Source organism: Topomyia yanbarensis, chromosome 1 (assembly GCF_030247195.1).
Source record: "Topomyia yanbarensis strain Yona2022 chromosome 1, ASM3024719v1, whole genome shotgun sequence".
NCBI classification, from domain to species: Eukaryota; Metazoa; Arthropoda; class Insecta; order Diptera; family Culicidae; genus Topomyia; species Topomyia yanbarensis.
The window spans coordinates 188,108,222-188,134,079 of record NC_080670.1 but is presented as its reverse complement, the minus strand read 5'-3'; the positions used below and the strand labels follow the sequence as shown (position 1 = coordinate 188,134,079).

General features: G+C 44.7%; 1 protein-coding gene across 2 annotated transcripts in view; it reads left to right on the top strand.

Moving 5' to 3' along the window:
• The first annotated feature begins 81 nt into the window (after window positions 1–81).
• Window positions 82–25,858, top strand: part of LOC131684659 (protein doublesex-like) — a 238,200-nt gene continuing 212,423 nt past the window's right edge. Inside the window, exons 1-2 of one of the 2 annotated variants that reach the window (XM_058967740.1) lie at window positions 82–145; window positions 12,768–12,852. In XM_058967740.1, coding sequence (XP_058823723.1) covers window positions 12,832–12,852 — 21 coding nt within the window. In that variant the 5' untranslated portion in view covers window positions 82–145; window positions 12,768–12,831. The remainder of the gene's footprint in view (window positions 146–12,767; window positions 12,853–25,858) is intronic. The other variant, XM_058967730.1, reaches the window with a different exon arrangement.

Here is a 25,858-nt window from a genome sequence, read left to right as displayed (position 1 = left end):
TCCAGTGTTCGGATGAATCGTCGCTAATGTGTTTAATAGCAGTGCATGACTGTGGAGAGTAGACGAATAATATATGGAACATTTAGAAGCGGCTGTGTATTGCGGTATTAAAAAAGTTGGCGGGAAAAAATTTAACAAAATGAAGGTAAAAGCTCAACTAGTTTGTTCTTTTTTTTTTCTTATAGCGGAGTGCGATATTAGTGTTTATTTTCTTGTGGATAAAAGTCTGTGTGAGTTTCCGTATTTGAAGAAGCTGCACAAGTCATCAGCTTTTACTACAAGTAAGTAAACATTGATTGCGTGTTTTTGCCGAGATCAGTTTTAAATAAATTAATTTCTCGCATGTATGTATGTATCATGCCGAGCGGCCAAATTTGAAAGGTATAATTATGCAAATATGTGGATCAGTTTTTGGCAAATTAGAATTTATTTATTTGGTTTCCACTTACCCAACATTGTGTTTGCACAAGCAGCTACCGGACGCTTAAACAGAATGTACAAAATTGAATGGCGATAAACAAACAAGCCAATTGGGATTACGTGATAACAGCATCCCTTATCTGGTTAATATTTATAACTATTGAAACATATTACAACTAACCAGAACCATAAACATACTGTTTCGTTCGTAATCTCCACACGAACGATAGATAGCTTATGCTCGCACCGGTGGGAATTTTCAATCTCCAATCCCGAACTAATTGAGAGTTATTCTATTGTCGGTTTCACACTCGCATTGGCATTAATACATTCATCAATTATGTTTCACGCTGTTCAAATCCATCGGGGCTTGTGTAAAATGCAAAATTGTGCACTTCTCCTCCCTCCCCCCACCTTTAATCCCGGCGTATGGCGGATCGGGTATTGTTTATTTCAAAAGCCAATTAGTTAATTATCTCCGATGTTATGTTCCCATTGCTTTCGCCAGTCCCTTGAATAATCAGCCATTTATAACGGGGGATTCCAATTTGATTCCAATCGGAGTGTAGATTGCCGCTGTGATTTTCCGATTTCATGTTAAACAGGGTATAAATTTCATTCGAAGGAACAAGCCGGATTGCTTCAGGGCTAAACGAATGACCGTTGGAAGTTGGGGGTTAATAGACTTCATTAATAATAAAAGTAATCAACTGAAACATTTCGTTGGTCTCGGATTTCCATGTTTTGGCAAAGTGCTGCGGAATTTTTGTCGGTATGAATCGGTTTTCTCAGTCGTAGAGCATTCAGCTTCGACTTGGCATGAGATCAACTAGTTTTTTGATATCCCTACGTCCATGTTTGCTTTAAATTGGAAGACGGAAGGATAACTATGTTAAGCCTTAGGTCATGGCAATATGCTTGGCCATCAATTGCCAGTGGTGCTTGTAGCAGCTTAGGATTGCTAGGACAATAATTTAGGATAAATTGTACTGCTCAACAATAGTTGGGCAGTAACTTGGCAAATAGTATCGTGCATGATTTTATCAAGATTCGGGGAGGACTGCTAACAGTGACTGTCCCTTTGTCCCTTGAAATCTGATGAAGGTCGACCTTCAGACTGCAATCCGGTTTGGTAATCAAGAGCGCATAAAGTTTGCTTTCGCAAGTATTAATGAATAGTCGGAAACTAATCGAACATCACTAGTCCTGGCATACCCGTACGATGCTCTATTTTTCCTTAGTGGAGAAAATATTAGACAAAAACTCTTGAAGGAGAAATTGTTTACAACGACCTTTGCGCGCGAAGAACGCAAAACCTATAACTAAATTAGCTATGGAATTTGCGTTTCGACTTCGTCTCATCAGAATTCGACACTAACTTAGTGACAGGACTACGCTAAAAAAATCTCCAGCTTCTTTTCTTGCGGGACATCACGCTTGCCTAGGGATTTGCTCAGGAACACAAATTGTGTCTCCGTTTTTTGGAGCTAGCGTCAATTCGGCGCTAGCTTAGTCCTGTCACTAAGTTAGTGCCGGATTCTGATGAGACGAAGCCGAAACACAAATTCCATAACTAATATACGAGTACGAGTTTCAAAGATCTGATCAATCAAATATCAATTTTCGATGTAAAAATGGCGCGGCAAAAAAAATTGAATCCAAGCACGTTCGCCCATTATTTCAACCCCAAGCAGCCATTATCACCTACAGTTATAGAACTGATAATTTCCGCTCTTTAACGCACTCGTGTTCCAACCCAGCTGCTGTCACGCTTTCAATTTCCAGGAAACAACTTAACTGCCTGCTTGTTCCAAAGCATCACACTGAATAATAGCAAGCGGTGCTTGGTAAAAATAGGTTCCAATTTCAAATCAAAATACAATCAAATCGACGTTGACGATGATTGTAGACCAGCCACAGCAGTACCCAGTAGAAGTAGAAGCTCACGACGACCAGAAAAGAAGTCGTCTGTTTCCGTGACCTTCGCAGACGCTTTCCCTCAACCTTCAACCTCCAGGGCACACTCAATCGACCTTATTTGTAGGTTTATACATACACTTGGTTGGTTCCATCGGGCGAACCTTTACCAAATCATGTTTTCCGGTGAGCGCAACAAAATTGATTTTGTTTTCTTTCCATTCCTATCTGTTGACTTTCCCATGCAAAGCAGGCGGGGTGAAATTGCCCCGAGTAGCAAAAGCTCTGTCTGATTTGGTGCCCATACACAGCTAAACAGTAACTGTTATGGTTGATTTTATATTCCTTTCATATTTCCTACTGCTAATAATCGCGTGCATTTGATTCGCACGAAAAAAATGGAATAAGCGATTCGGAAAACCTGACGATGAACAGAACCTGCTTTTGAATCACATAGTCAACCGGTTCGAACCAATCAAAAGCTAAATCGGAGCCTTTTTGTTTGCATTCCCAGAGGCCAATTAATAAATTCAAAAATTAAAATTCATTCCTACTACCAGTGTGCTCCATTCCGGCAGACGGTACCGGAATCCACCAGAGAAAAACTCATTTATGCCGATTTAATTAGTGTGCCATGATTTAATTTGCCAGTATCCAGGCGGAGCACGGTTCACTTTTTCAAATTAGGGTTGCTGTCGTTTGTTGTTTCTGTTCTGTCAGCTGTGTTGAAGTTTTAACTTTAACGGGCAATTAAGTACATGGGAGTGGAACGATTATTTCTTCGCAGTGAGAATGGTCCTCGGGGTCGTTTGAGTCGGATAAGCACAACAATCTATGTCATGGCTTTTAGCTTTGAAGTATAGGATAATACCAAAGAAGGTCGGTCGAAGAAGCTTAGGGAAATTTCAATGAGTTTAATCGTCAGGGTCGTACTGTAGACGTTGGAAATTGAAATCCGCAGAAAAAAGTTTACCCTGAAGAAACGGTACCGGCGTATAGCGTGTCTAAAAGGTTCGTAGATGACATATTTTTCCGTTTACCTTTGACCGGTCAGCCGGTCTGAATCGATGGGAAAGTTCGAACTTGTTTTTCTTCGAGGAAGCGAAAAGATTTCCCGGGAAGGATAATCAATCATGGCCTTTCATTTTTTGCGGGCTAATGAACTAAAAGAATGAGGAGAGGTTAACAAAGGAGCTACCTGATTGGCATTTTATCGCTGCATGTTTAGTGCCACTCTCCACACTGGATGCCTATCATCGCCATCTGAACCCTATACCTGAACCGGAACCAACGGCTTTACGTCCACAGATTTTTTACCTCAGAAAACTTTGGCTGGGATTAAAGTCAGACTTACAGGGGTGAGAAGCGGTCACGTAAATACATTGTCGCGAAAAAGTTCTTTTTCGTAGTGTTGCGGTGTCGATATAATCACGAATGCGTTAGAGCTAAAGAGTGTTATGGTCAAAAATTGATCAACTTCAACTTGACGAATTGTTTTTCACCACGCAATAAAAAACCTGCCCACCTCTTATTTTAAAGATTCATGTGTGTAGCATCGTGCCTACTATTTGATTTTGACCTATTCCCCATTAATTGTGAAAATGGCATCCAGGCAAGAGGAGCAACGGAGCGAAATTTCGCTCGCGCATCGCGAAAATCCAAACAACTCGTACACCATTTTGTCGAAATTTGTTTAATGTGACCAAATCAACTGCCACCAACGTAATACAGGTGTTCGGAAAACGTTTGTCGACAGCCAGGAAGACTGAATCGGGAGAACATCGAAAACCGAAGGCCACAAAGCGTATCAACCAGAAAATGTATGCGCGGGAGTGCTTGGCAAAACGTTTTTCCTCAAGTAACACAATTGATTTGCCATCTTTCCATTGCGGAAATTGACGTAATTGTCATTACAATCTGATTGATGGGCAAAAGGTTGAAGTGGACATGACCAACGACCAACTACTTAATAAACTGAAAGGCAAAGAAGTGTTACATGGACGAGCTGTGTTGACTAAATACTGTCTTCACAACACAAATAGAGAAATATTTCGGACTTCTGGCCGCACTGCCGTAGAACATAAAACGAACACTTTAGAGTGAAACATCATTCTGAACGAAACGACCATGAACCTACTGTCACACTGACAGATTAACGAAGCAGCAAGAACAACCGCTCGCCCGTCGAAGTGAGCTGCGAAAAAAGATTACTTTTAGTGCTTCGTGACTCTCCACATCGCAAACTCGCTTTCAGCACCTGCAGACCCACTAGCGTGGTTGGAAAAAGCTTCGTAGAACGAAAACTAATAGAGGTAAATTGATTGCTATTGGACTTGAAACAGTTCTCCAATCTTACGAAAATAATTTCCGTACAGAGCGCACGTACACTCGGAGGAAAAAAGGAGCCGCTACAAAAGAACACCTCAGCACAGCGTCGGTTGAGCCGCCATTTTGCCCACCACTAGGTGAATCATTCCGACGGAGAAGCGTTCGAATTTAACTAACGAAATTAGCTTCCAACAGCACACGCAATTCCGCAGGACCATATCACGGGAACTCGAACGGCGCACACACAACGCACGATTAGCAAAGAAGGCTCTCGTCAGAGGTAAAACTGACATAACCTCGAAATGACCTACATATTCATAATGATTCTTTCTGAGCCTTTTATGAGGTGCTGTACAAGTGGTACGTGCCCTTATCGTACAATTGCATCGGCATTCCCGGCATATTCCCGCCGGGGCTCATTCGTAAGCAGCAAACGAACCGATCTAGCATTACTACTGTTCGGTGCTCTAGTGGTGCATCCACGCGCGCTCGTGTTGGAGTCAAAAAAGGAGCGATAGTGTAGGTGGGAAAGCACACGTGTCAACCTATGCATACAGGGCAAAACTGTTGCAGAGAAGCAGTAGTCAACCAGCTAGCTGTGAAACGTCATAGGGTGCGTATCGTCACTGGAGGAGAGTATAGCTAGTCATTTGCTGGCGGGACGGACGGTCGTGAACTAGTGTTCAGAAATCGTCAAACGATACAGGTATCAAAAGTCAGCCGTCAGCGGAAGGCGCTGTGACACGAAGAGACAGAACGGGGTGAGAGCCATTTTGAGGTCTGATCCTACCTACGCTCTGCGTGAGCGTGAGAGGAGCAAAGAGCAACAAGTTAGCGATCGCCGGGAGCAGGACGTGTGATAGTGTGGGAGAGTGGTGGAACAGTGCACCAGCAGCAGCATAGGCGGTGTCTGCGTAGCCTCAACCAGTGGCGCAGGTTGTATAAAGCGGTAGAAACGAAGCTGCCACGTTAGTGCGCAATTAGCGCGGTCGAATAATTTAGCGCTCAGAAGTGAGCGATCGAACAACAACTGTGATGAAGCAGCAAAGGGGCCCCTCTTCGTCGCATCCAGGATCGTCCATCGAAAAACAGCATGGAGCGGCAAAATCAGTAGATGTAGCAGATGACATTAGGCTAGCATTAGAAATTAAGAGTCGTTAAGAAAATGGGAACAATACAGTGAATGTTAAAATTAATTATCTTTTAAATGCTCATTGGCTGCCCGAGCATCTTATAGACATTAAGTGAGCTTTAGTCGGGCGAGAATAGAAAGGGGAACAGATCTCGTTCACCCAATGAGTCTCAGTCTGTTGAGTAGATTTAATGTTTGTTAATGATTTCCATTCCGTCAATGTGACAAAATGAAAAGAGTAACAGAAGTCCTAACGGTACGTAGGATCACCAAAACGTTCAACGGAGTAGTGAGTTATTTTCTCCTGGTGGCGAGTATTCGCCACATCAACCCTTCATTAGTCGAATCTTTAAACATCTCGGACGGCGAAACACCACAAACCCCCATGCCCCAAGCGACCTCCGTAATATCCGACTATCCCTGCATCGACTACAGGACAGTAATTGCCAATAAAAATCAAATCCAACAGCAACATGAACAAAGCCCGCGTGTGTCGACCCAGACCGGTGAAGTTCCAGATCGGAATCCAGAAATTCCACTAACACAGCATTCTCAAACGACGCGAAACACTCTTCAACAACAACCAGTGCGACGAGACCGTAGTCCGGTTCCCGGTTGCTCTTGGCAGCCGGTACTTTTTAGACCATCCAGGAACCCAGTAGTCCCCCGGGGCAACCCCCACAGTAAGCGTTCGGGTCGCAATACAAGAACAGGAAGCATACGTCAAGAGGGTGGAGGGAAGAGAGAAGGCCGACAGAGGAACCCAGACAGGGGTCTTCCCCTTCTATGGAGCAGCCAAAGCGGCGCCTGATTTCGCCTCGAACGTTTGGGGCAAGGGCAAGACTGGCACCGAACCCGAAGCGACCTAGACAGTCACCAGGCGAGGGTGCAAAAAGCAACGCCAAACTGCGTGCAACCGCGACGGCCAAACGCCGTTTGGGCGATGTAAACCGGGGTGCAAATGACCCCGCCGGCAGAAAAAAAAAGAACCAGCAATCCAGCACAACCGGGACAGGGGGCGAAAACCCCTGGAAGTTGGTCAGTAGGAGGAAGCGGAAGCCGAACGCATCTCGACCCGCAAAGAAGGCCAAGGACAGAGGCGAGGCCTTGTGGGTAAAGACCGACAAGGACAAATATGCTGACGTCCTTGAGTCAATGCGGGCGGCCGAAAGCCTCTCGGCCCTCGGGCAGGACGTGCGCAGCGTGAGACGCACCAAGACCGGCGAAATGATCTTGGTGTTGAAGCGAGGCGCACAATCCAGTGCGGCATACAAGACCTTGGCCCATGAGGTCCTAGGTAAAGGCACCCAGGTGAGATCATTAGGTGGCGAAGAGACTCTCCAGTGCAAGCAACTGGACGCGTTTACGACTGCAGATGATGTCGTCGCTGCCGTCACAGAGCAATGTGGCGCAGTAATTGAGCGGGCCTCTGTGCGCTTGAGAGCGGGATTCTCTGGCACGCAAGTAGCCTACTTCAGGCTACTGACTGCGGAAGCTAAAAAGGTTACTGAGAAAGGAAAACTGAAGATCGGCTGGTCAGTATGTCCAGTTAGCATACCCCAGCCGCCTTCAGTGGATAGGTGCTATCGGTGCCTTGAGTCCGGCCACAAGTCGTACCAAACCCCTTTGCTAGAGGTGGTTTGGCGAGGTCTCCCCCCGTGGGGAGAGTAGTGGAGCGACGAGTGCTGCATCTGATAGCACCAGTGACCCCCCAGTAGTGGTAGGAAATAGCCCTACCAACGCACTGGACGGACCACTATCCGCGATGCGCAAAGTGGTGGAGCAGCTCGATTCAATAATCGAGTTCACTAGCGCAAAGCAAAACATAAGCAAGGAGTTAAAGCAGAGCCTCCTGGAGCTCCGGAAAACTGTTCGTGTCGAAAGACAGGAACAGCTGGCTTATGCCAAGAGGGTGGAATGTCAGGAGAAGTCCGACAGAGAAACCCAGACAGTGGCCTCCAAGAGGGAGGGAAGAGTGAAGGTCGATACAGGCGCTCAGACAGTGGCCTTCACCTTCTATGGAGCAGCCACGTCGCTCGAAGCGGCGGCCGAGTTCCCCTCGAAGGGAAAAGGCAAGGGCAATCGTAAGACGGCGTCGAACGCGAAGCGCCCTAGGAAGTCGCCAGGCGAGGGTGCAAAAACCGACACCACACGGCGTGCAACCGTTAAGGCCAAACGCCGTCTGGCCGAGGTAAGCGAGGGCGAGAGTGACCTCGCTGAGCAGAGCGCTGGTACCAGCAACCCGGCGCGACCGGGGCAGGGGGCGTTAACCCCTGGACACTGGTCACCAGGAAGAAGCCGGCACCGACACCGGAGATACCGCGGCCCGCGAAGAAGGCCAAGGACAGAGGCGAGGCCTTGTGGTTAAAAACCGACAAGGACAAATACGCCGACGTCCTAAAGTCGATGAAGGCGGCCGAAAGCCTTTCGGCCCTTGGGCAAGATGTGCTTAGCGTGAGACGCACCAACACGGGAGAAATGCTTCTGGTGCTGAAGCGAGGCGCACAATCTAGTGCGGTGTATAAGGCCTTGGCCCAAGAGGTCCTTGGTGAAGGCGCCCATGTCAGGTCGCTAGAGGCGGAAATGACTCTCCAGTGCAAGCATCTGGACGAGTTCACGACCGCAGAAGATGTCGTCGCAGCCGTTAAGGAGCAATGCGACATCACAATCGAGTGGGCCTCTGTGCGATTTAGAGATGGCCCTCTGGCACCCAAGTAGCCTACCTCAGGCTACTGAAGGAGGATGCCACAAAGGGAACCGAGAAAGGTAAGCTGAAGATCGGCTGGTCAGTATGTCCAGTTAGCATATCCCAGCCGCCTTCAGTGGATAGGTGCTATCGGTGCCTTGAGTCCGGCCACAAGTCGTACGAATGCAAGGGAATAGACAGAAGCAAATTATGTCGTCGCTGTGGCGAGGAGGGTCATAAAGAGTGGGGCTGCACTAAGGCGCATAAATGCCTTATCTGCACCGCCAAGAAGCAAGCCCATAACCATGCTATGGGCGGACCTTCGTGTCCCTTCGGTGAGGCAAATAAGAAGAAGCCGTGAACGTTAACAGCTAAATCTTAACCATTGTGCAGCAGCCCAACAGCTGCTGTGGTAGTCGGTCTCGGAGTCGAGGACAGATGTCGCCCTCCTATCCGACCCGTACAACATCCTTGCCGGCAACGGCAATTGGGTGTCGGACGGGTCTGGGATGGTGGCAATCTGTACAACGGAACGGTTCCCGGTTCAAGAGGTAATACACTCCTCCGCCGAGGGTGTTGCGATTGCAAAGATCAATGGTGTGTTCTATTGCAGCTGCTACGCTCCACCAAGGTGGCACATAGAACAGTTCAACCAGATGATCGACAGGCTCTTGTGCGACCTGGTGGGCCGGAAACCGGTAGTCATAGCGGGAGACTTTAAGGCTTGGGCAGTAGAGTGGGCAGCCGTTGTACAAATAGCAGGGGCCAAGCGCTAATGGAGGCGCTTGCGAAACTCGACGTTGTATTAGCCAATAATGGTTCCGCTAGCACATTCCGTAGAAACGGGGTGGAGGCATGTATTGACGTAACGTTTGCCATTCGCTTTAGGATCAACTATGGTGTGCAGCATCCGAGGGCGGGTGGAAGTTCAATCACTTCGACATCGAAGCTTTCACCGCGGCCCTGGGACTGGAGGCCAACACCGACAGTCTAAGCGGGTATTCGCTGGTAGCCGTCCTATAACGCGCGTGCGACGCCACTATGCCGAGGAAAGCCCTGCCAAGAAACGGCAGACGCCCGGTATACTGGTGAAGTGCCGAGATTGCAGCCCTACGATCAGCCTGCCTCAGAGCTAGACGTAGGATGCAAAGAGCTCGCACCGAGGATGCAATAGAGAACCGCCGTGAAGTGTTTCGAGCTGCGAAATTGGCCCTTAACAAGGCCATTAAAAGCAGCAAGAGAGCGTGTTTCGACAACCTGTGTGAGAGTGCCAACGCGAATCCGTGGGGTGACGCCTACAGGATTGTGATGGCCAAGACCAAAGGGGGCTCCTCACCCCCAGAACGGTCTCCGGACCGGTTGGCGATGATTATCGAAGTACTCTTCCCGTCTCGAGCCACAAGCCCCTGGCCACCTGCACCGCAAGACTGTGTGGGCGCGGCCGAAATGGTGGCTCCAGTGACGAATGAAGAACTACTCGCAGTGGCTAATTCCCTAGCAATGAGCAAAGCTCCAGCTCAAGGCAGCGATCATAGCGAACCCGAACATGTTCAGGCTAGCTATGCAGAGATACCTTGGCGAGTGCCGCTTCCCCGATAGATGGAAAAGGCAGAAATTGGTGCTGTTTCCAAAGCTCGGGAAGCCGCCAGGCGACCCATCGGCGTACAGACCAATCTGTCTGATCGACACTGCTTGAGAGGATCATCCTCAACAGGCTAACCCCGTACGCGGAAGGTACGGACGGCATGTCATGCAACCAGTTTGGCTTTCGGAAGGGTAAGTCCACAGTGGACGCTCTCAACTCAGTGATAAAGACTGCCGAGATAGCGATCCAACGAAAATGGCGAGGCATTCGATACTGCGTGTTAGTGACACTTGACGTGAAGAACGCATTCAACAGCGCAAGCTGGGATGCCATCGCGCTCTCGTTACACCAGCTTAGCCTACCGGTGGGTCTGTATCGCATCCTGAAAAGCTACTTCCAGAACCGCGTACTGCTATACGAGATCGATGCCGGTCAGAAAAGGGTTCCTATTACCGCCGGAGACCCGCAGGACTCGATCCTAGGCCCGGTATTATGGAACCTCATGTATGACGGGGTTCTGAGACTAAAGTTCTCTCCTGGGGTCAAGATCGTCGGCGACGACGTAACCTTGAAGGTCTATGGGGGGTCAATCCCCGAGGTAGAACTAACCGCAGAACACGCGATCAAAACGTCAACGCGTCAACAACTGCAAGTCGGCACAACATGCAGTTATCCATGTGGGAGAAGTCGTGATCACTTCACAGCGGAGTCTGAAGTCTCTCGAAGTCATCATGGACGACAAGCTGACCTTCGGCAGCCATGCCGACTATACGTGCAAGAGAGCGTCGACTGTTGTTGCGGCATTATCGAGGATGATGTCCAGGTGTCGACGAAACTGCCGAGCACATACTGTTCATATGTCCTCGCTTCGACGTCGAAAGGAGAGCAATGCTTGATGTCTGTGGCTGGGACACAACCCCTGATACCCTTATTCAACGGATGTGTCAAGCGGTGGAGAAGTGGAACGCAGTCTCGACTGCAACCACCCAGATTGCCTGCAGGCTACGGAGAATCTGGCGCACCGAGCAACAGACGACGGACACGACTAACTAATGATTGGTTAGTTGGAGCGGAGAGGACCGAGCGCGAAAAAGAGAGTGAATGGTCTGTTCATGCTGAGGCAGGTTTGGCGCAGCGAATGGCAACCGCGTAAGGGGTAAACCCAGTCACCCCGAAGCAAGGCAGAAGAGCGAGTGTATAGGCGTATATGTGGACTGCCTCATGCCAAGATGGGAGGGTCGTATTGATACCTCGTGGCGTGGCAGAGGAGTGAAGGGTGAGCATCCAAGTCAGCCTCACGTGGTATGTTGGGGGTGAGTACAAGTAAGCCTCACATGGAGTGTTAGAGAGTGAATCAGGGTGTGGCAGAGCGAGCACCCAAGTAAGCCTCATACAGGATGTACGGACGCGTGAGAAAGGTAAAACCTAATTATAATCGTCAGATATCTCAGTGCGATCACCTGTCAATTCAGTCAAACTCAGTAGCGCACTTGGTTACGATATCTCAGTTACCTTTGAATAGAATTTTATTATTCGTTCCGTCAATTTTTTAAACAAATTAAGTGTTTGAGAAGGCCATCTGTTCTCTGTGACTTATTTATGTTGTTTTTTTTAATGCACAGTTTTGTTCCCAATATGTCGCTACTCTGGGTAATTCTGATTTATTCACACACAATTCACTGGGAAAAAAAGCAAACACACAAATAAATAAAACTCCGCATCCATATCCGATATTTATACACATTCACAACCTTGAAACATACCACCAGGGATTCATCGCAAAACGCGCGAAAATTAATGACGAAATCCCTCCCGGCCTTTTGGAATCGGATTCGCTCTCGTCGTCGTCGTCGCCGCTCTATCAACGGAACATTTCGTTTTTTTTCTGCTGACTTCTGACGATGGCAGCGATAGCGGCGCGGAAAAACACACGCGCCTCCATCCTCCAGAGCGCCGCCATTCGCGGAATGCGCTCCAGACCCGGCCAGAGTTGTTCCGTTCGCGATGGTGAAATGATAAATTGTCTGTCACCGTGTGCTATAGGTGTTGAATTAAATTCCGGCTCCTGACGCAAATTTGTGCAAATGCCAGAGGCTAGTCACCCTGTTCGGTAGTAGGTATATGGGGCTAGGGGGGAATTTCCCTCTTCGCTCTATTTGCCATTTGTCTATTTGGAATCAGACTTCTATTTTTTTTGTGCCTACTTTTTGCCGGTGCGGTGATTGTAATTTTCCTGAATTAATCCTGAGCGAGGAGTTTTTGTTGTTGTGAAGTTCACGAGTTTGACAGTTCGGTATAAATTGAAATGCTGATTGCTTCGAGCAATGATCGTATTTGAAAGCTGTCAGCCAAAGTCACATGTTTCTGAACGATTGATGGCGTCTAATTTGTTGTGGAAAGGGCAGTCCATCAAATTTGTTCCAACAGGCGCTTATTTCAGTTTCGAAAGAGTTTCATCCTCACATATGCCAATTGGATTGTTTTGTGCTGAATCGTGTTTTGAATACCAAATTTTGGGAGTCTTGCAGCCGGAACTCATGCAAATTCGTGCACGAATATTCAAATTCCAATACGTGAAGGTCCTATTCCCGGATTGTACATATGTTCAATAAACATTCTATCCATTTATTTACTGACAAACCATTTTTTTTTCTTTTTTTTTCGGAGCTTTAGAATAACAACCTTCAAATTTCTTCCAGGGCCTTCGTGCGGATACTGTGTGTATGCTGCCCCAGGAAGATCCGACGAAAATATCAGCCAACAATGCGTTCGAAAGCATCTCAGGTAGGTCCAAAATGTCGATTACACCAACCAACTGCCAAGAATTGGCAAAAAACCATACCTCAACATACCTTGTGTCCCCCCTTTCCGATACAAAAACCTACGATGGAGCACATTCGGCACATTCTTCCAGACTGTCGCTCTTTGACATATCCAACAAAAGGGAAAAACATTTCCGTCCCAGAGGACTCGAAAGCCATTTCTCTCTGGTTTGCTGCCAGCAAACAGCTGCTGCTGCTGCTACCTTTGTTGCGGCGGTACGGTATTGTTGGAATGTCCTGAAAGAGCTCCAGTAGCATCCTGCTTGTATTGGCCAACACACAAACCCGGAGGATTTCTGTTACGACAAACAACATCCCCTTCGTTGCCCAGCACCGGCTGCCATAGCACCCACTCACCTTTTCGTTTTGTTCTTTCTTCTTCTCTCTATAAACGTATACGCATTTACGTAGTGTTTCGTCAACCTCCCACACGCGTGTATGTGTGTGTGTGTATGCATCTACATCCAGAAAACCCAAATTAACCAACAAAAGCATGCTTAATACGTTTCTGACTCTCTTCTACTGCCCTAGTCATTTTTTTTTTCATCACCAAGCAAGAACCGAACAGTCGACACACGCAACAAGAAAGTAACAAAAAAAATATGTTCCCTGCTACAACAGCTCTTAGATTGACTACCGGCAGGGGCAGCACATCGCATCGTCTGAATCCGAAATATAAATGCTCGTTGATGGTGGTTGAACTACCTACTCACAATTTCCCACAATCAAAGAAAATAGAGAGGGTTGATTGTGCGATAGAGCATTCATACAAGGAGGAGGAGAAACTGAGTAAAAAGGCTGAGCTACAAGTAGACAGCAAAGTAGACACCAATCTATCTATTATGTGACTTTTGTTTGGGACCGGAATAACGTATTATTCTATTCGTAATCAGATTAGTGTTTTAGGCTTTAGGCAAAACAAAACCACACAAAGTCTGCAAGGGAAAACGGTACGGCACAGAAATGGAAGCAATTGAATCAACGTAACGTTTTCTTCCGAATCTGTTCGTATTGATTGGTTAGGTTGAATGGTTCAACTTATGTATGATGAGCACTATCGACAAACATGTTCATCGGGTATCGGCAATTACAATGGTACGAGAGATGACTCTTGTAAATGTGATCCTTCATAAATCGCCATGTCGGTCAAATGATGGAGGATTGTATGTTTTTTAGTGCTTCGGATTGTCCTCTTCAGTAACTAACACCAACTTAATGCTAGTTAGATAAGTCCAAACCAGCACCGAATTGGCGCTAGTTAGACACTAAAATCCGAAAAGTCACACGTCGTGCGTGTAAGCTACAGAGCTGGCTAGTACCGAGTGATGTCCCGCTAGTAAGCACTGAAGTTCTGTTTGCCGACGAGGAAAATGATGGAGGACTATTTTAAAAGACAAAGCGGACGCTCGGTATTTTGTGGTTGCATTCAATTCATTATTGGGCCAATCATTGCCGAATGATACTGATTTGAGGCGATTAACAAAGTTTATTTTATGAGAGTAATATTGATATTATTTCAATACATGTGAACAAAAATAAGAATAAGGGAAATAACAAGAAATTTTCCTAAAACTAAGAGTATAGCTTGCAGTATTTTGCCTTTCTCAATAGAAAGGTATTGCAATTGCTCTGAAAACCGACTTTTTAACGGAGGCCCGGAGGGCCGAGTGACATATACCATTCGATTCAGTTCGTCGAGTTCGGCAAATGTCTGTGTGTGTATGTATGTGTGTGTATGTGCGTCTGTGTGTGTGTGTACGCGAACACAATCTCACTCACTTTTCTCAGAGATGGATGAACCGATTTTTACAAACTTAGTCCCAAATGAAAGGTGCAACGTTCCCATAGGCTGCTATTGAATTTCTAATGGATCCGACTTCCGGTTCCGGAATTACAGGGTGATGAGTACGATCTTGCAGAAAATGTCGATTTTAAGAAATTCTGCAATGAATGTATAATGGTGAAAATTTTTCCAAAATGTGACCACAACTGCTTCGATTTGTAGTACTAGGTCAGTAACAGCCATTCAAAGTCTTTTTGGTCACATTGGCCACCATCATCGGTTCCGGAAGCCCCGGCGGAAGTATCCAAATTCCGAATAACAGTGACATCGGTTTCTCGAAGATGGCTAGATCGAATCAACCAAACTTAGTCTCAAATGAAAGATGTTGCGTCCCCGTAAATGGCTATTAAATTTTATCCCCAACCGACTTCCGGTTCCGGAGTTACGGGTTGTGGCGTGCGATCACATAGCAAATTGTGATTCAAACCGATACTCCGATGGAAGCAAAAAAGGTAAAAATTTCGCTAAAATGTCTCTCAAATAACTTAACTTTGCAGTTCTAGGTCACCGACGGCCAAACAAACTTTCGTTGACTACATTGACCACCATAGACGGTTCCGGAAGTGCCCGGGAAAAGCGGCCATCTTTCATAACTAGCAAACTCATATCAGTTTCTCGGAAATGGTTATGCCGATTTTCACAAACTTAGTCCCAAATGATAGCTATAATATCCCAATAGATGTCTATAAAATTTCGTACAGATCGCTTATGTGGGTCCGGAAATATAGACTAAATCGTCCGGTCACATATGAAATTCCCATATAAGTCGGAACTCTAATTTTTTTTAAAGGGGGGACCCCATGAAATTTCAGAAATCGAATTCGTGTTTTTGATGCCAAACATCTTTAAAATGCATGAAACGTCGAGATTTTATGTTATCACGAAAATTTTTGCCTTTCTCATATAGAAAGGTTATGCAATCACTTTGAAAAACGTCAACCTAATCCCGGCCCGGAGGGCCGAGTGTCATATCCCATTCGACTCAGTTCGTCGAGATCGGAAAAAGTCTGTATGTGTGTGTATGTGTGTGTATGTATGTGCGTATGTGTCAAATAATGTCACTCATTTTTCTCAGAGATGGCTGGACCGATTTGCCCAAACTTAGTCTCAAATGAAAGGTGCAACCTTCCCATCGGCTGCTATTGAATTTTGGATCGATCGGAATTCTGCTTCCGGAATTACGGGTTTCAGAGTGCGGCCACACAGAAATTTCTCATATAAACTATAGGAAAAATTAAAAATAGAATTTTTATTTTTGATGCTAAATGTGTTCAAGGTGCATGAAACGTCGAGATTTGATGCAAACTCGAAAAAAAAATTTGACGACGATCCACTTTTGTGGATTTTGGCACATTTTTGCCTTTCTCATATAGAAAGGTTATGCAATCACTCTGAAAAACGTCAACCTAATCCCGGCCAAATTTTTTTTTCGACTCGCATAAGGTTTCTGGATTTTAACAGGGACGTAGTTGATGGTTTACGGAGAGGGGTTACACCCCCCTCTACTATTCACTCCCCTCCTTTAAAAATCTCCTTAAATCACCCCTCAGACCACCACCCCATCCAGCCCTCATACCCCTCCTTTTCAACCACCACTATATCACAAAGCATACCAATTTAAGCTGGGTAGTCGTTCGTTCATGGGGCTTTCGCCCTCCTTACACACCCACCTCCGCATGAAAAAATGAGTTAACAAGCAGATAACATTGATCTAATGCTGATTAGGCTAATGGAGTATGATATTTTGCCTTTCTCATATAGAAAGGTTATGCAATCACTCTGAAAAACGTCAACCTAATCCCGGCCCGGAGGGCCGAGTGTCATATCCCATTCGACTCAGTTCGTCGAGATCGGAAAAAGTCTGTATGTGTGTGTGTATGTATGTATGTGTGTGTGTATGTGTGTGTGTGTGTATGTATGTGCGTATGTGTCAAATAATGTCACTCATTTTTCTCAGAGATGGCTGGACCGATTTGCCCAAACTTAGTCTCAAATGAAAGGTGCAACCTTCCCATCGGCTGCTATTGAATTTTGGATCGATCGGAATTCTGATTCCGGAATTACGGGTTTCAGAGTGCGGCCACACAGAAATTTCTCATATAAACTATAGGAAAAATTAAAAGTAGAATTTTTATTTTTGATGCTAAATGTGTTCAAGGTGCATGAAACGTCGAGATTTGATGCAAACTCGAAAAAAAAATTTGACTACGATTCACTTTTTTGGATTTTGGCACATTTTTGCCTTTCTCATATAGAAAGGTTATGCAATCACTCTGAAAAACGTCAACCTAATCCCGGCCCGGAGGGCCGAGTGTCATATCCCATTCGACTCAGTTCGTCGAGATCGGAAAAAGTCTGTATGTGTGTGTGTATGTATGTATGTGTGTGTGTATGTGTGTGTGTGTATGTATGTGCGTATGTGTCAAAAAATGTCACTCATTTTTCTCAGAGATGGCTGGACCGATTTGCCCAAACTTAGTCTCAAATGAAAGGTGCAACCTTCCCATCGGCTGCTATTGAATTTTGGATCGATCGGAATTCTGATTCCGGAATTACGGGTTTCAGAGTGCGGCCACACAGAAATTTCTCATATAAACTATAGGAAAAATTAAAAATAGAATTTTTATTTTTGATGCTAAATGTGTTCAAGGTGCATGAAACGTCGAGATTTGATGCAAACTCGAAAAAAAAATTTGACTACGATTCACTTTTTTGGATTTTGGCACATTTTTGCCTTTCTCATATAGAAAGGTTATGCAATCACTCTGAAAAACGTCAACCTAATCCCGGGCCAAATTTTTTTTTCGACTCGTTTAGGGTTTCTGGATTTTAACAGGGGCGTAGTTGATGGTTTACGGAGAGGGGTTACACCCCCCCCCCTCTACTGTTCGCGCCCCTCCTTTAAAAATCTCCTTAAATCACCCCTCAGACCACCACCCCATCCAGTCCTCATACCCCTCCCTTTCAACCCCATCATCTTTAAACCACCACTGTATCACAAAGCATACCAATTTAAGCTGGGGAGTCGTTCGTTCATGGGACTTTCGCCCTCTTCACATACCCAGCCCCGCATGACAAAATGAGTTAGCAAGCAGATAACATTGATCTAATGCTGATAGGCTAATGGAGTATGATATTTTTTTTGTTTCAAGTGTTTCACCGTCGACACGTAGCTCATCAAGTTCGTGGCTGGCATGCCATTGTGTATAAGTGCAAAGTGTACTCAGAATGTAATGGACATTTCCACAATTATGTTGAACATAAAAAGCCTCCGTGCCATAGTTTAGAGAAATGAGAAAGGCAAAATTGCACCGCTAGGTGGATTAAAACAAGTTTTTATTCGATGAATTAAATTTAAATACTTTGTTGAAAAACCTTCTGGTCCTTCTGGACCTTTCAATAAAACATGGGAGTTATTTTCGAATTAGATTTTTGCTAGGGGACAATAATTTTTCTTCAAACTTACAGACTTAGATTATTACCAAACACCGCAATTTTTTGCCGACTTTTACACAGCTTTATGCTTCGCAATAAGTTAGGTAATTAAGTAATCTGACGAACGTACAGTAAAACAAAAATCAGTAATTATAATACTGCTGTGTTTATATTTTTATGGCGTTTGGGAACATCCGAGTGAAACATTTGAGATTGGTTGATTTTACAAAATAAAAAATTGTAAATAGAACGAAAATGAATATCCAAGGCATTAATTAATTCGTCGTTTTCTACAACGAAGCATTTTCGTGCATTGTACATAGTTGATTTCGTTCATTTCACGAACTGAAAAAATTACGACTTTGACAACGGACATGTTCATAATTTCAAACAGTCTTCCCAAATGAACATCGAACACCGTTTTCGCCCTAGTTCTGTGCTCACCCTACACCATCATTTCGTGTGCAAACGCGAACGCGCTAATGCGTACCAAAACACGAGCACATGTTCGTCTGCACAACCGAACCCCATGTACGTAAGCGGTGTTCGTACACACAGGTTCTTCATACTAATTTTCTATTTCTCTCACCCATCATCACTAGCATTGACTCATTCTGTTTTTTGTGTGCCTTTCTTATGTACGCACACGGTGTACGTACACGGTGTTTAAACCTAAGTTTGCACATCGTTCGCTTGGGTTCGGTGTTCGATGCGAAGCTGTACACAAAGGCAAAGCATGTTTGAGGTTGAACGCGTGCACGAAATTTTGTACATGAGTGCAAACTTGTCGATGTTCATGGGAAGACTGATTTTAAATATTTTTTTGATACAGTTCGTTTATTTGATTGGCAAAAATCCGTTAGCTTGGCGGTGATAAGTTCTTTTGATTTTACATTTTCAATAACTTGAGGTTACAATGTCAATGAGACCAAGGAGTTTTTATTCTCAGGTGATACGATCCTCAAAAACGCCGATCGGCCATGTTGGTTTTAGAAACGACAGCTAACAACATTGTTTACTAGTTCTCTCCATATCTTTGCTTTGATTTCAGTGGGCAAATAAAGTTGTTCGCTGTCATTTTTCTTCCCCGCAGTCTGCTGCATGCTTACCTCACTCCTCACCTAGTTACTGCCGAAGACGAATCACCTTAGAATTCAAAGCACCTTGGTTGTGACATTTTTTATGTTAGGAGGAGAGAATTTTACAGCTATCTTAAAACAAGAAATCCAGTTTGATTTTTAAGAGAAATTTCACAGTTATCTTAAAACTAGAGATACAGAATATAAATTTGATTTTTGTAACGGAGGCTTATGCTTCGTCAAGATATTCAGCGGGGGGCCTGTATCCAACATCGGTGTAGTAGCAGTTGTATCAGGAACAGGGGATAGAAGACGTACACGGGAAAGAAGAACAAAACTTGCAACATTCGGGCAAACGGGAGATCAACGACATGAGTTAGAGCCTCAAACTAATAAGACGTCGAAAGCCGGGTTAAGGGGGGCGGAGTTGTTCAAAAGTTATCAGACTGTCGGATCGCTCTCGTTTTAAGTTCCTTTTATGTAGGCGTAGTGGTAATCACGATGGCGGTCGCATAATGGCACTCTGATACTGGTCGGCTCTACAAGGTAGGACAGGGAACTTCTAGAAACGAGAAATAAAAAAGGGCTTAAATTAGGATATTTATCGTTTTTATAAAAGTGTAAATAATGGACATATAGGGGAGATCGCCATTTGCCAGCCTATCCCGAACTGGGACATTGGATGGGCTATCTCGGGTCTAAAGAGAATTATTTAACTGAGACCTTGCATCACAATATCCGGCGCACGCCCAGACAACGTGCTCGATGTCGTGATAGCTCTCGTCACAAGCGCACAGACTACTCTCCACAAGCCCAATACGCCGCAAATGCGCATATAAGGTGTAGTGGTTGGACATAAGTCGGGACATTACACGAATAAAATCCCGACCCACATCCATCCCCCTGAACCAAGGCTTCGTTGATACCTTTGAGAAAATCGAATATAACCATCGTCCAAGTTCCCTATTGATCCACGAGGTTTGCTAACTGTTGAGTGTCCTCTGTCGACACATACTAAAAAAATTGTCGAAGCAGATTGGTCTTTCGTATATGCCATCTTCTAATGCCAAAGAGTCGGTCTTTTCATTGCCCGGGGTAGAGCAATGAGAGTGTACCCAAACGAAGTTAATCTGTTGAGATTTTTCAAATAACGTACACAAGGACTCCCATATCCTCCCCAGAAAATACGGGATTTACTTTTTGGGCTTCATCGAACGAAGAGCCTCGATAGAGATGAGACTGTCCGAAATGATGAAGTAGTGATCTGTGGGCAGAGTGTCGATGATCCCAAGGGTGTACTGAATAGCAACTAACTCTGCGACGTAAACTGAAGCGGGATCATTGAGCTTGAATAAAGCGGTGATAGTGTTATTGAAAATACCGAAGCCAGTGGATCCATCGAGATTTGATCCGTCAGTGTAGAACATTTTGTCACAGTCGACTTCTCGGAATTCGTTATAAAATATATCGAGGATCACTTGCGTGCCTATATGGTCTGGGAATCCACGAATCTGATCCTTCATGGATTTGTCGGAAAATACAGTTGAACCAGAAGTATCTAACTCGATCGGGATTATACAAAGAAGGATTGATGCCATGTAGTCGATGTAGAAGGACATCAATCGAGTCTGGGAATTAAGCTCGACGAGTCTTTCGATGTTTTCAATCACCAAGAAGTTCAAGATGTCGCATCGGATGAGCTATCGATAGGAGACTTCCCAAAAATGAATTTTTCAGCGGAAGAACGTCCGCCAGCACTTCGAGACTCGTATGGGTCGATACTGGATTCTCTCCAGTTTGATTAAGTGTATGTTCACAGCGGAGCGGACACCTGTACTCCATCACCAACAATATCGTTGTTTGGTATAATCTGTTCAGGACTCCTGATTGGGCACCCCGCCATGTTCCAGTTATTATCCGGAGAAAATTGATCTTTTGTTGGCATTTCTGTTTCAGATACCTAATGTGACATCCCCAGGTACCTTTAGAGTCGAACCAGACCCCGAGATATTTAAATGTGAAGACCTGATTGATCGTTTCACCCATTAATAGAAGCTGGAGTTGCGCCGGCTCGCGCTTCCTGGAAAAAACGTCCAGCTCAGTATTCTTCGTGGAAAGCTCGATACCCAGCTGGAGAACCCAAGCAGACAAATTGTCCAAAGTATCTTGCAATGGTCCTTGCAAATGTCATTCACGTAAAAATTGACATGAGACAAATCGCCATGCGAAAAGTGCATGTGCTTTTCAATCGGCAATCGTTCGTCTATTTGCCTTTGCGGAAGCCAAATTGTGTATCTGACAGTAAGCCATTTGCTTCAACCCAATTGTCGAGGCGAAACACGATCATTTTCTCGAACAACTTCCGAATAAAGGACAGCATTGCAATCGGTCGATACGAGTTGTGGTCGGAAGCTGGTTTTCCTGGTTTTTTGGATGCCGATGACCCTCACTAATCTCCAATCATGTGGGCCAATATTACCCTCAAGAAACTTGTTAAATAAGTTCGACAAGCGTCTTTTGCCAGAGTCTGGCAGATTCTTTAACAGGTTAAACTTGATTCTGTCTGGCCCTAGGGCTTTATTGTTACATGATAAGAGAGCAAGTGAGAACTCTACCATCTAAAACGGTGTTCGCGTTATCTTTAGAGGACGCGGTGCTGTAGATCTTCTGTGCCAATGTAGAGTCCGGATAAACCTTCTTGGTGAAAGCGAATATCCAGTGTTTTGAATATTTCACGTTCTCTTTGATGATGTTTCGGTGACGCGTACGTCGAGCAGTACCACAAAGAGTGCTCATCGCTGTTTCTCTCGTTAACTCGTCGACGAACCGGCGCCAATAATCGCGTTTTTTGGCTTTCATTAGACTCTTGATTCGCCTTTCTAACGACGCGTACTGTTAATAGCTACCGGATAGCCCGTCATCCCGGAGGGCCGTATATGCAGTGGACTTCTCCGCGTACAGCTCTGAACACTCTTTGTCCCACCACGGGGTGGGAGACCGTCCATGGGTATTCGCGCTGGGTACTGGTTTAGTCTGAGCTTGATTCGCGCTGTCGAGGATCAAGCCAGGCAAAACCCTGCACTCTTCTTCCGGAGGAAGTTCTTGAGTGGGTTCGGTTTTATCGGATATTGCGGTCGCGTAACTCTTCCAAGCAATGTTTCGTGTGACATTGATTGTTTCTGATGGTTTTGAAACGTTAGCAATTGAAATTACGAATTTGCACTATAGAGAGAAAACGTATCAGGAGGCTTTTAAGAGGATCAGTTACATCGAAAGCTGTGGAAATTAAGTCCACGAAGTCAGAAAATTTCATAAGTCCATTACTGGAGCGAGCGTCTGTTTGAAAAAGGGGACACTTGGGATTTCTGATGTCCGTGGAAGTGGTGGGTACTCCTTGTTTGAATTAAAACTTCCAAATTCGGGAGCAGATTGCTTCGGGTTTAAGTTACCACTTCCGGTGGATTTATTAGATGTTGCTTTCGCACTCTCAGAGGAGGACATCTTGAGACCCTTACGAGGTAGTCTAGGTGAGGTTAGATTTCTCCTCTTTCTGGACTTTCCCGGATTAACGAAAGATGTTCCCTCTTGAGGATCATCGGATTCTTGCTCAACGCGAGCTAAACGAGCACAGAGATTTTCGGACAGGACAGTTGACGAAACATTCTTTATAATTTCTGCATAAGAGAGCTTCAAGCGTTCCTTCTCTTATACGCAGTGCGTGATTTAAGATAATTTCTTATGCTCGCTCTCGCATTTGCCGCATCGTTTCATATTGTCACAATAGGTGGCTGTGTGGCCCAACTGCTTGCAATTGCTGTAGTTCATTATTATCCGTACGGTACGAACAGGCGAATAGGTAGACGAAACAGATCTTCGCACCTCAGTCCCGGTTTGGCGACGATCCCATCGATCTCCACAACCATAGCAGGAACATATACTCTAAATTTCTTCGTAAAGCGTTCGCAGCAAGAACTCTGGTTTGTCTGGTCGAGATCATTCACTACAACTTTCTTCGTATCTTATTAGCTCGAATGCGTGTTGTATGAGTTACGGCGGGGTAGTACCCAGTCTGCTCCCGGTTTTTAAAATATTCAGAGATTTCGGGTCCATTGGAACTATCCGCATAATTTTATATGAGAGAAGTATTGGAAGAATTAATGCCATTTAGGCACGCAGTTGTATAGGGAATATTAAAAAGGTAAATAGGTAAAAAGAGAGAAAAAACTGATTCTTCAGCAGATTCTTCGTCTGAACCGGATCGATTCTTCGTCTGAACCGGATCGATTCACTGAACTAGGCGGGACACCGACAAACAATGACTCTGCCTCAGACAAAGGCTCACCTTCACTTTTTTTTTGCTATATACATTGTTCATAGCGAAAGAAAACGATCTGCTTCGATCAAAAGCGCGGGATCGAATGAATATCAAATATTTAGTGCACGTTGCATGAAATTTATCGTCGAAAACGAAACTATTTTTCGTGATTAAAACTGAGTTTTTGTATATAGCACGAAAATATCGTCTGTCGCGCGAATATATTTTGTTTGAAAATTTTGTTCGACGAATAAAAATGAAATCTTGCGACTAACGAAATGTTCGATCTATAACAAGTGTTCAATAAAAAATTAAAATGATTTTAATATCTTTCTGTAGTTAAAGTGAAGAGCGTGATTTTTTTGTCTCTTGACTCCCTAAGAATGGGTGGCATGTTTTTTTTTTCGCTCGGATGCTACCAGTTTAATCGAAAATGATGTCGAAACAGCAAGCACTCCGCGAGCGTGTTTTACGGTTTTACGAAACGCATGGTATTCGTGGATAAAAGTTTACGCTAGACCACTTTTGAGACGAATACGTGCTCGTGAGTACAGTTTACCAGATCCTGGCATCCTGGAGCGTGGAGCGGAAGGCCGGTAGTGGCCGTCCGGCGAAGATAACGACGAAGAAGAAGAAGGAAGCGTTGAAAAAGCTGCTCGACAACAACGACGAAACGAGTTTGCGTGACGCTTGTCGAAAATATCACTGCTCCCATACCTTGATTAACTGAACCCTCAAGATGGAGGATATCATCTGTCGGAAGAAGACTCGGTCCCCCGGTTCAGCAATGAACCACAATTTTCATCATTATGGAATTCACTATATTTGGAATCACGAGACGAGCTACAGTACGAAGGTTGAGGTCAGGTTGAGAAAGTTTGCCATCACGCATTTGCATTTACTTCGCCAAAATAAAAATGAAAAATTCTTGAATCATTTTAATAAAAAAAAAGTTCGAATTCCTGTTGTCACGATGCCTAAAATCCACAAAAGGATACTGGAGCGCATGCTTATTTTTGCAGTTATCAAATTTATTGTTAAAATAGTTAGGGACCATCCATGAATGACGTAGCATTTTTTGAGTGATTTTTAACACCCTCCTCTCCCACAAACCTCTAAATACACCCCCCGCCTGGTAATTACGCACCTTGACGGTATCTCTCCCCCCTTGTCCCCATAATTTAAAAAAAAATAAAAAATGATGTTAGGTATTCCCCAGAATTTACGTTTCGACTTCGGCTCATCAGAATCCGACACAAATTTAGTGGCAGGACTAAGGGGCACTAAGCTTATGTCGGATTCTGATGAGACGTCGAAATGCAAATTTCGAGTGCTAAATTCTTACCTTGCTTTATAAAAAAGTGGAGAAGGTCATCGAATTAGTCAGAAGTGTGCCATTTCCAAGAAAGCACTAAATTATTGTTCACAAGTCGAACCGAAAAAGAAAGTGATAGTAAACACCAAGGGACGAAAAAATGATAGGTCACCAAAAAAAGTTGGGTCATTAGATCGAAAGCGTCATAAGTTTTAAAACATCTGAGCTAGTTAGACTCCGAGAGAAAAAGTAATATTTTACTTTCTTTTTAAGCTAACTTAAGGCCTCTGATATATCGACCCGTAACAGTTAGCACCCATTTCGTGTCATGACGTATTGTAATGCTTATCACACGATTGGTCTAAAAAAAAAATCAATTTCTCATTCTCCTTCTTTAAATCGGGAGCTGTCCTTTTCAATTTTTACGAAACTGTGAATCTGCCCGGATGATTAACAGCTAGAGTCTAATGATGCGGTTAACGACGTCAGAAAGCTGTCTAACCTAAAATGACTAGGACAGTAGGCCGAAAGTACTGCAGCTTAATGTTTAATAGAGAAACTAAAGTTTATCCTGCGTAGCTTCCAGAACTCCTCGGATTGACATATATTTGCGTAGCTCGATTGGACGAATCTCTTACTGTTTTATTGCCAGAATTAACCGTCTTCCGTTTCATTCCACTAAAATAAATGGCACAGACAGGGAGGGATCTTACTGATCAGTAGGAAGGTAGTGCCAGCCCTGCGCTTGCCCTATATACTAACAATCGGCTGTGAAGTCTGTCGATGTTGCAAGATCAATTGTCATCAGCACTTCCTCCAGCTTGGTGGAAGCTATACTTGGCACCCTCTAAAGAGATTAATTGAAACATTCACAAAGAATCTTATCTGCCTATAGTTTTTAGGAGTAGTAACAAATGTCCATACAACGGTATCGTAATAATTTTCACGCACTAGCCATATCGGGCCTTATTGGTACAATAC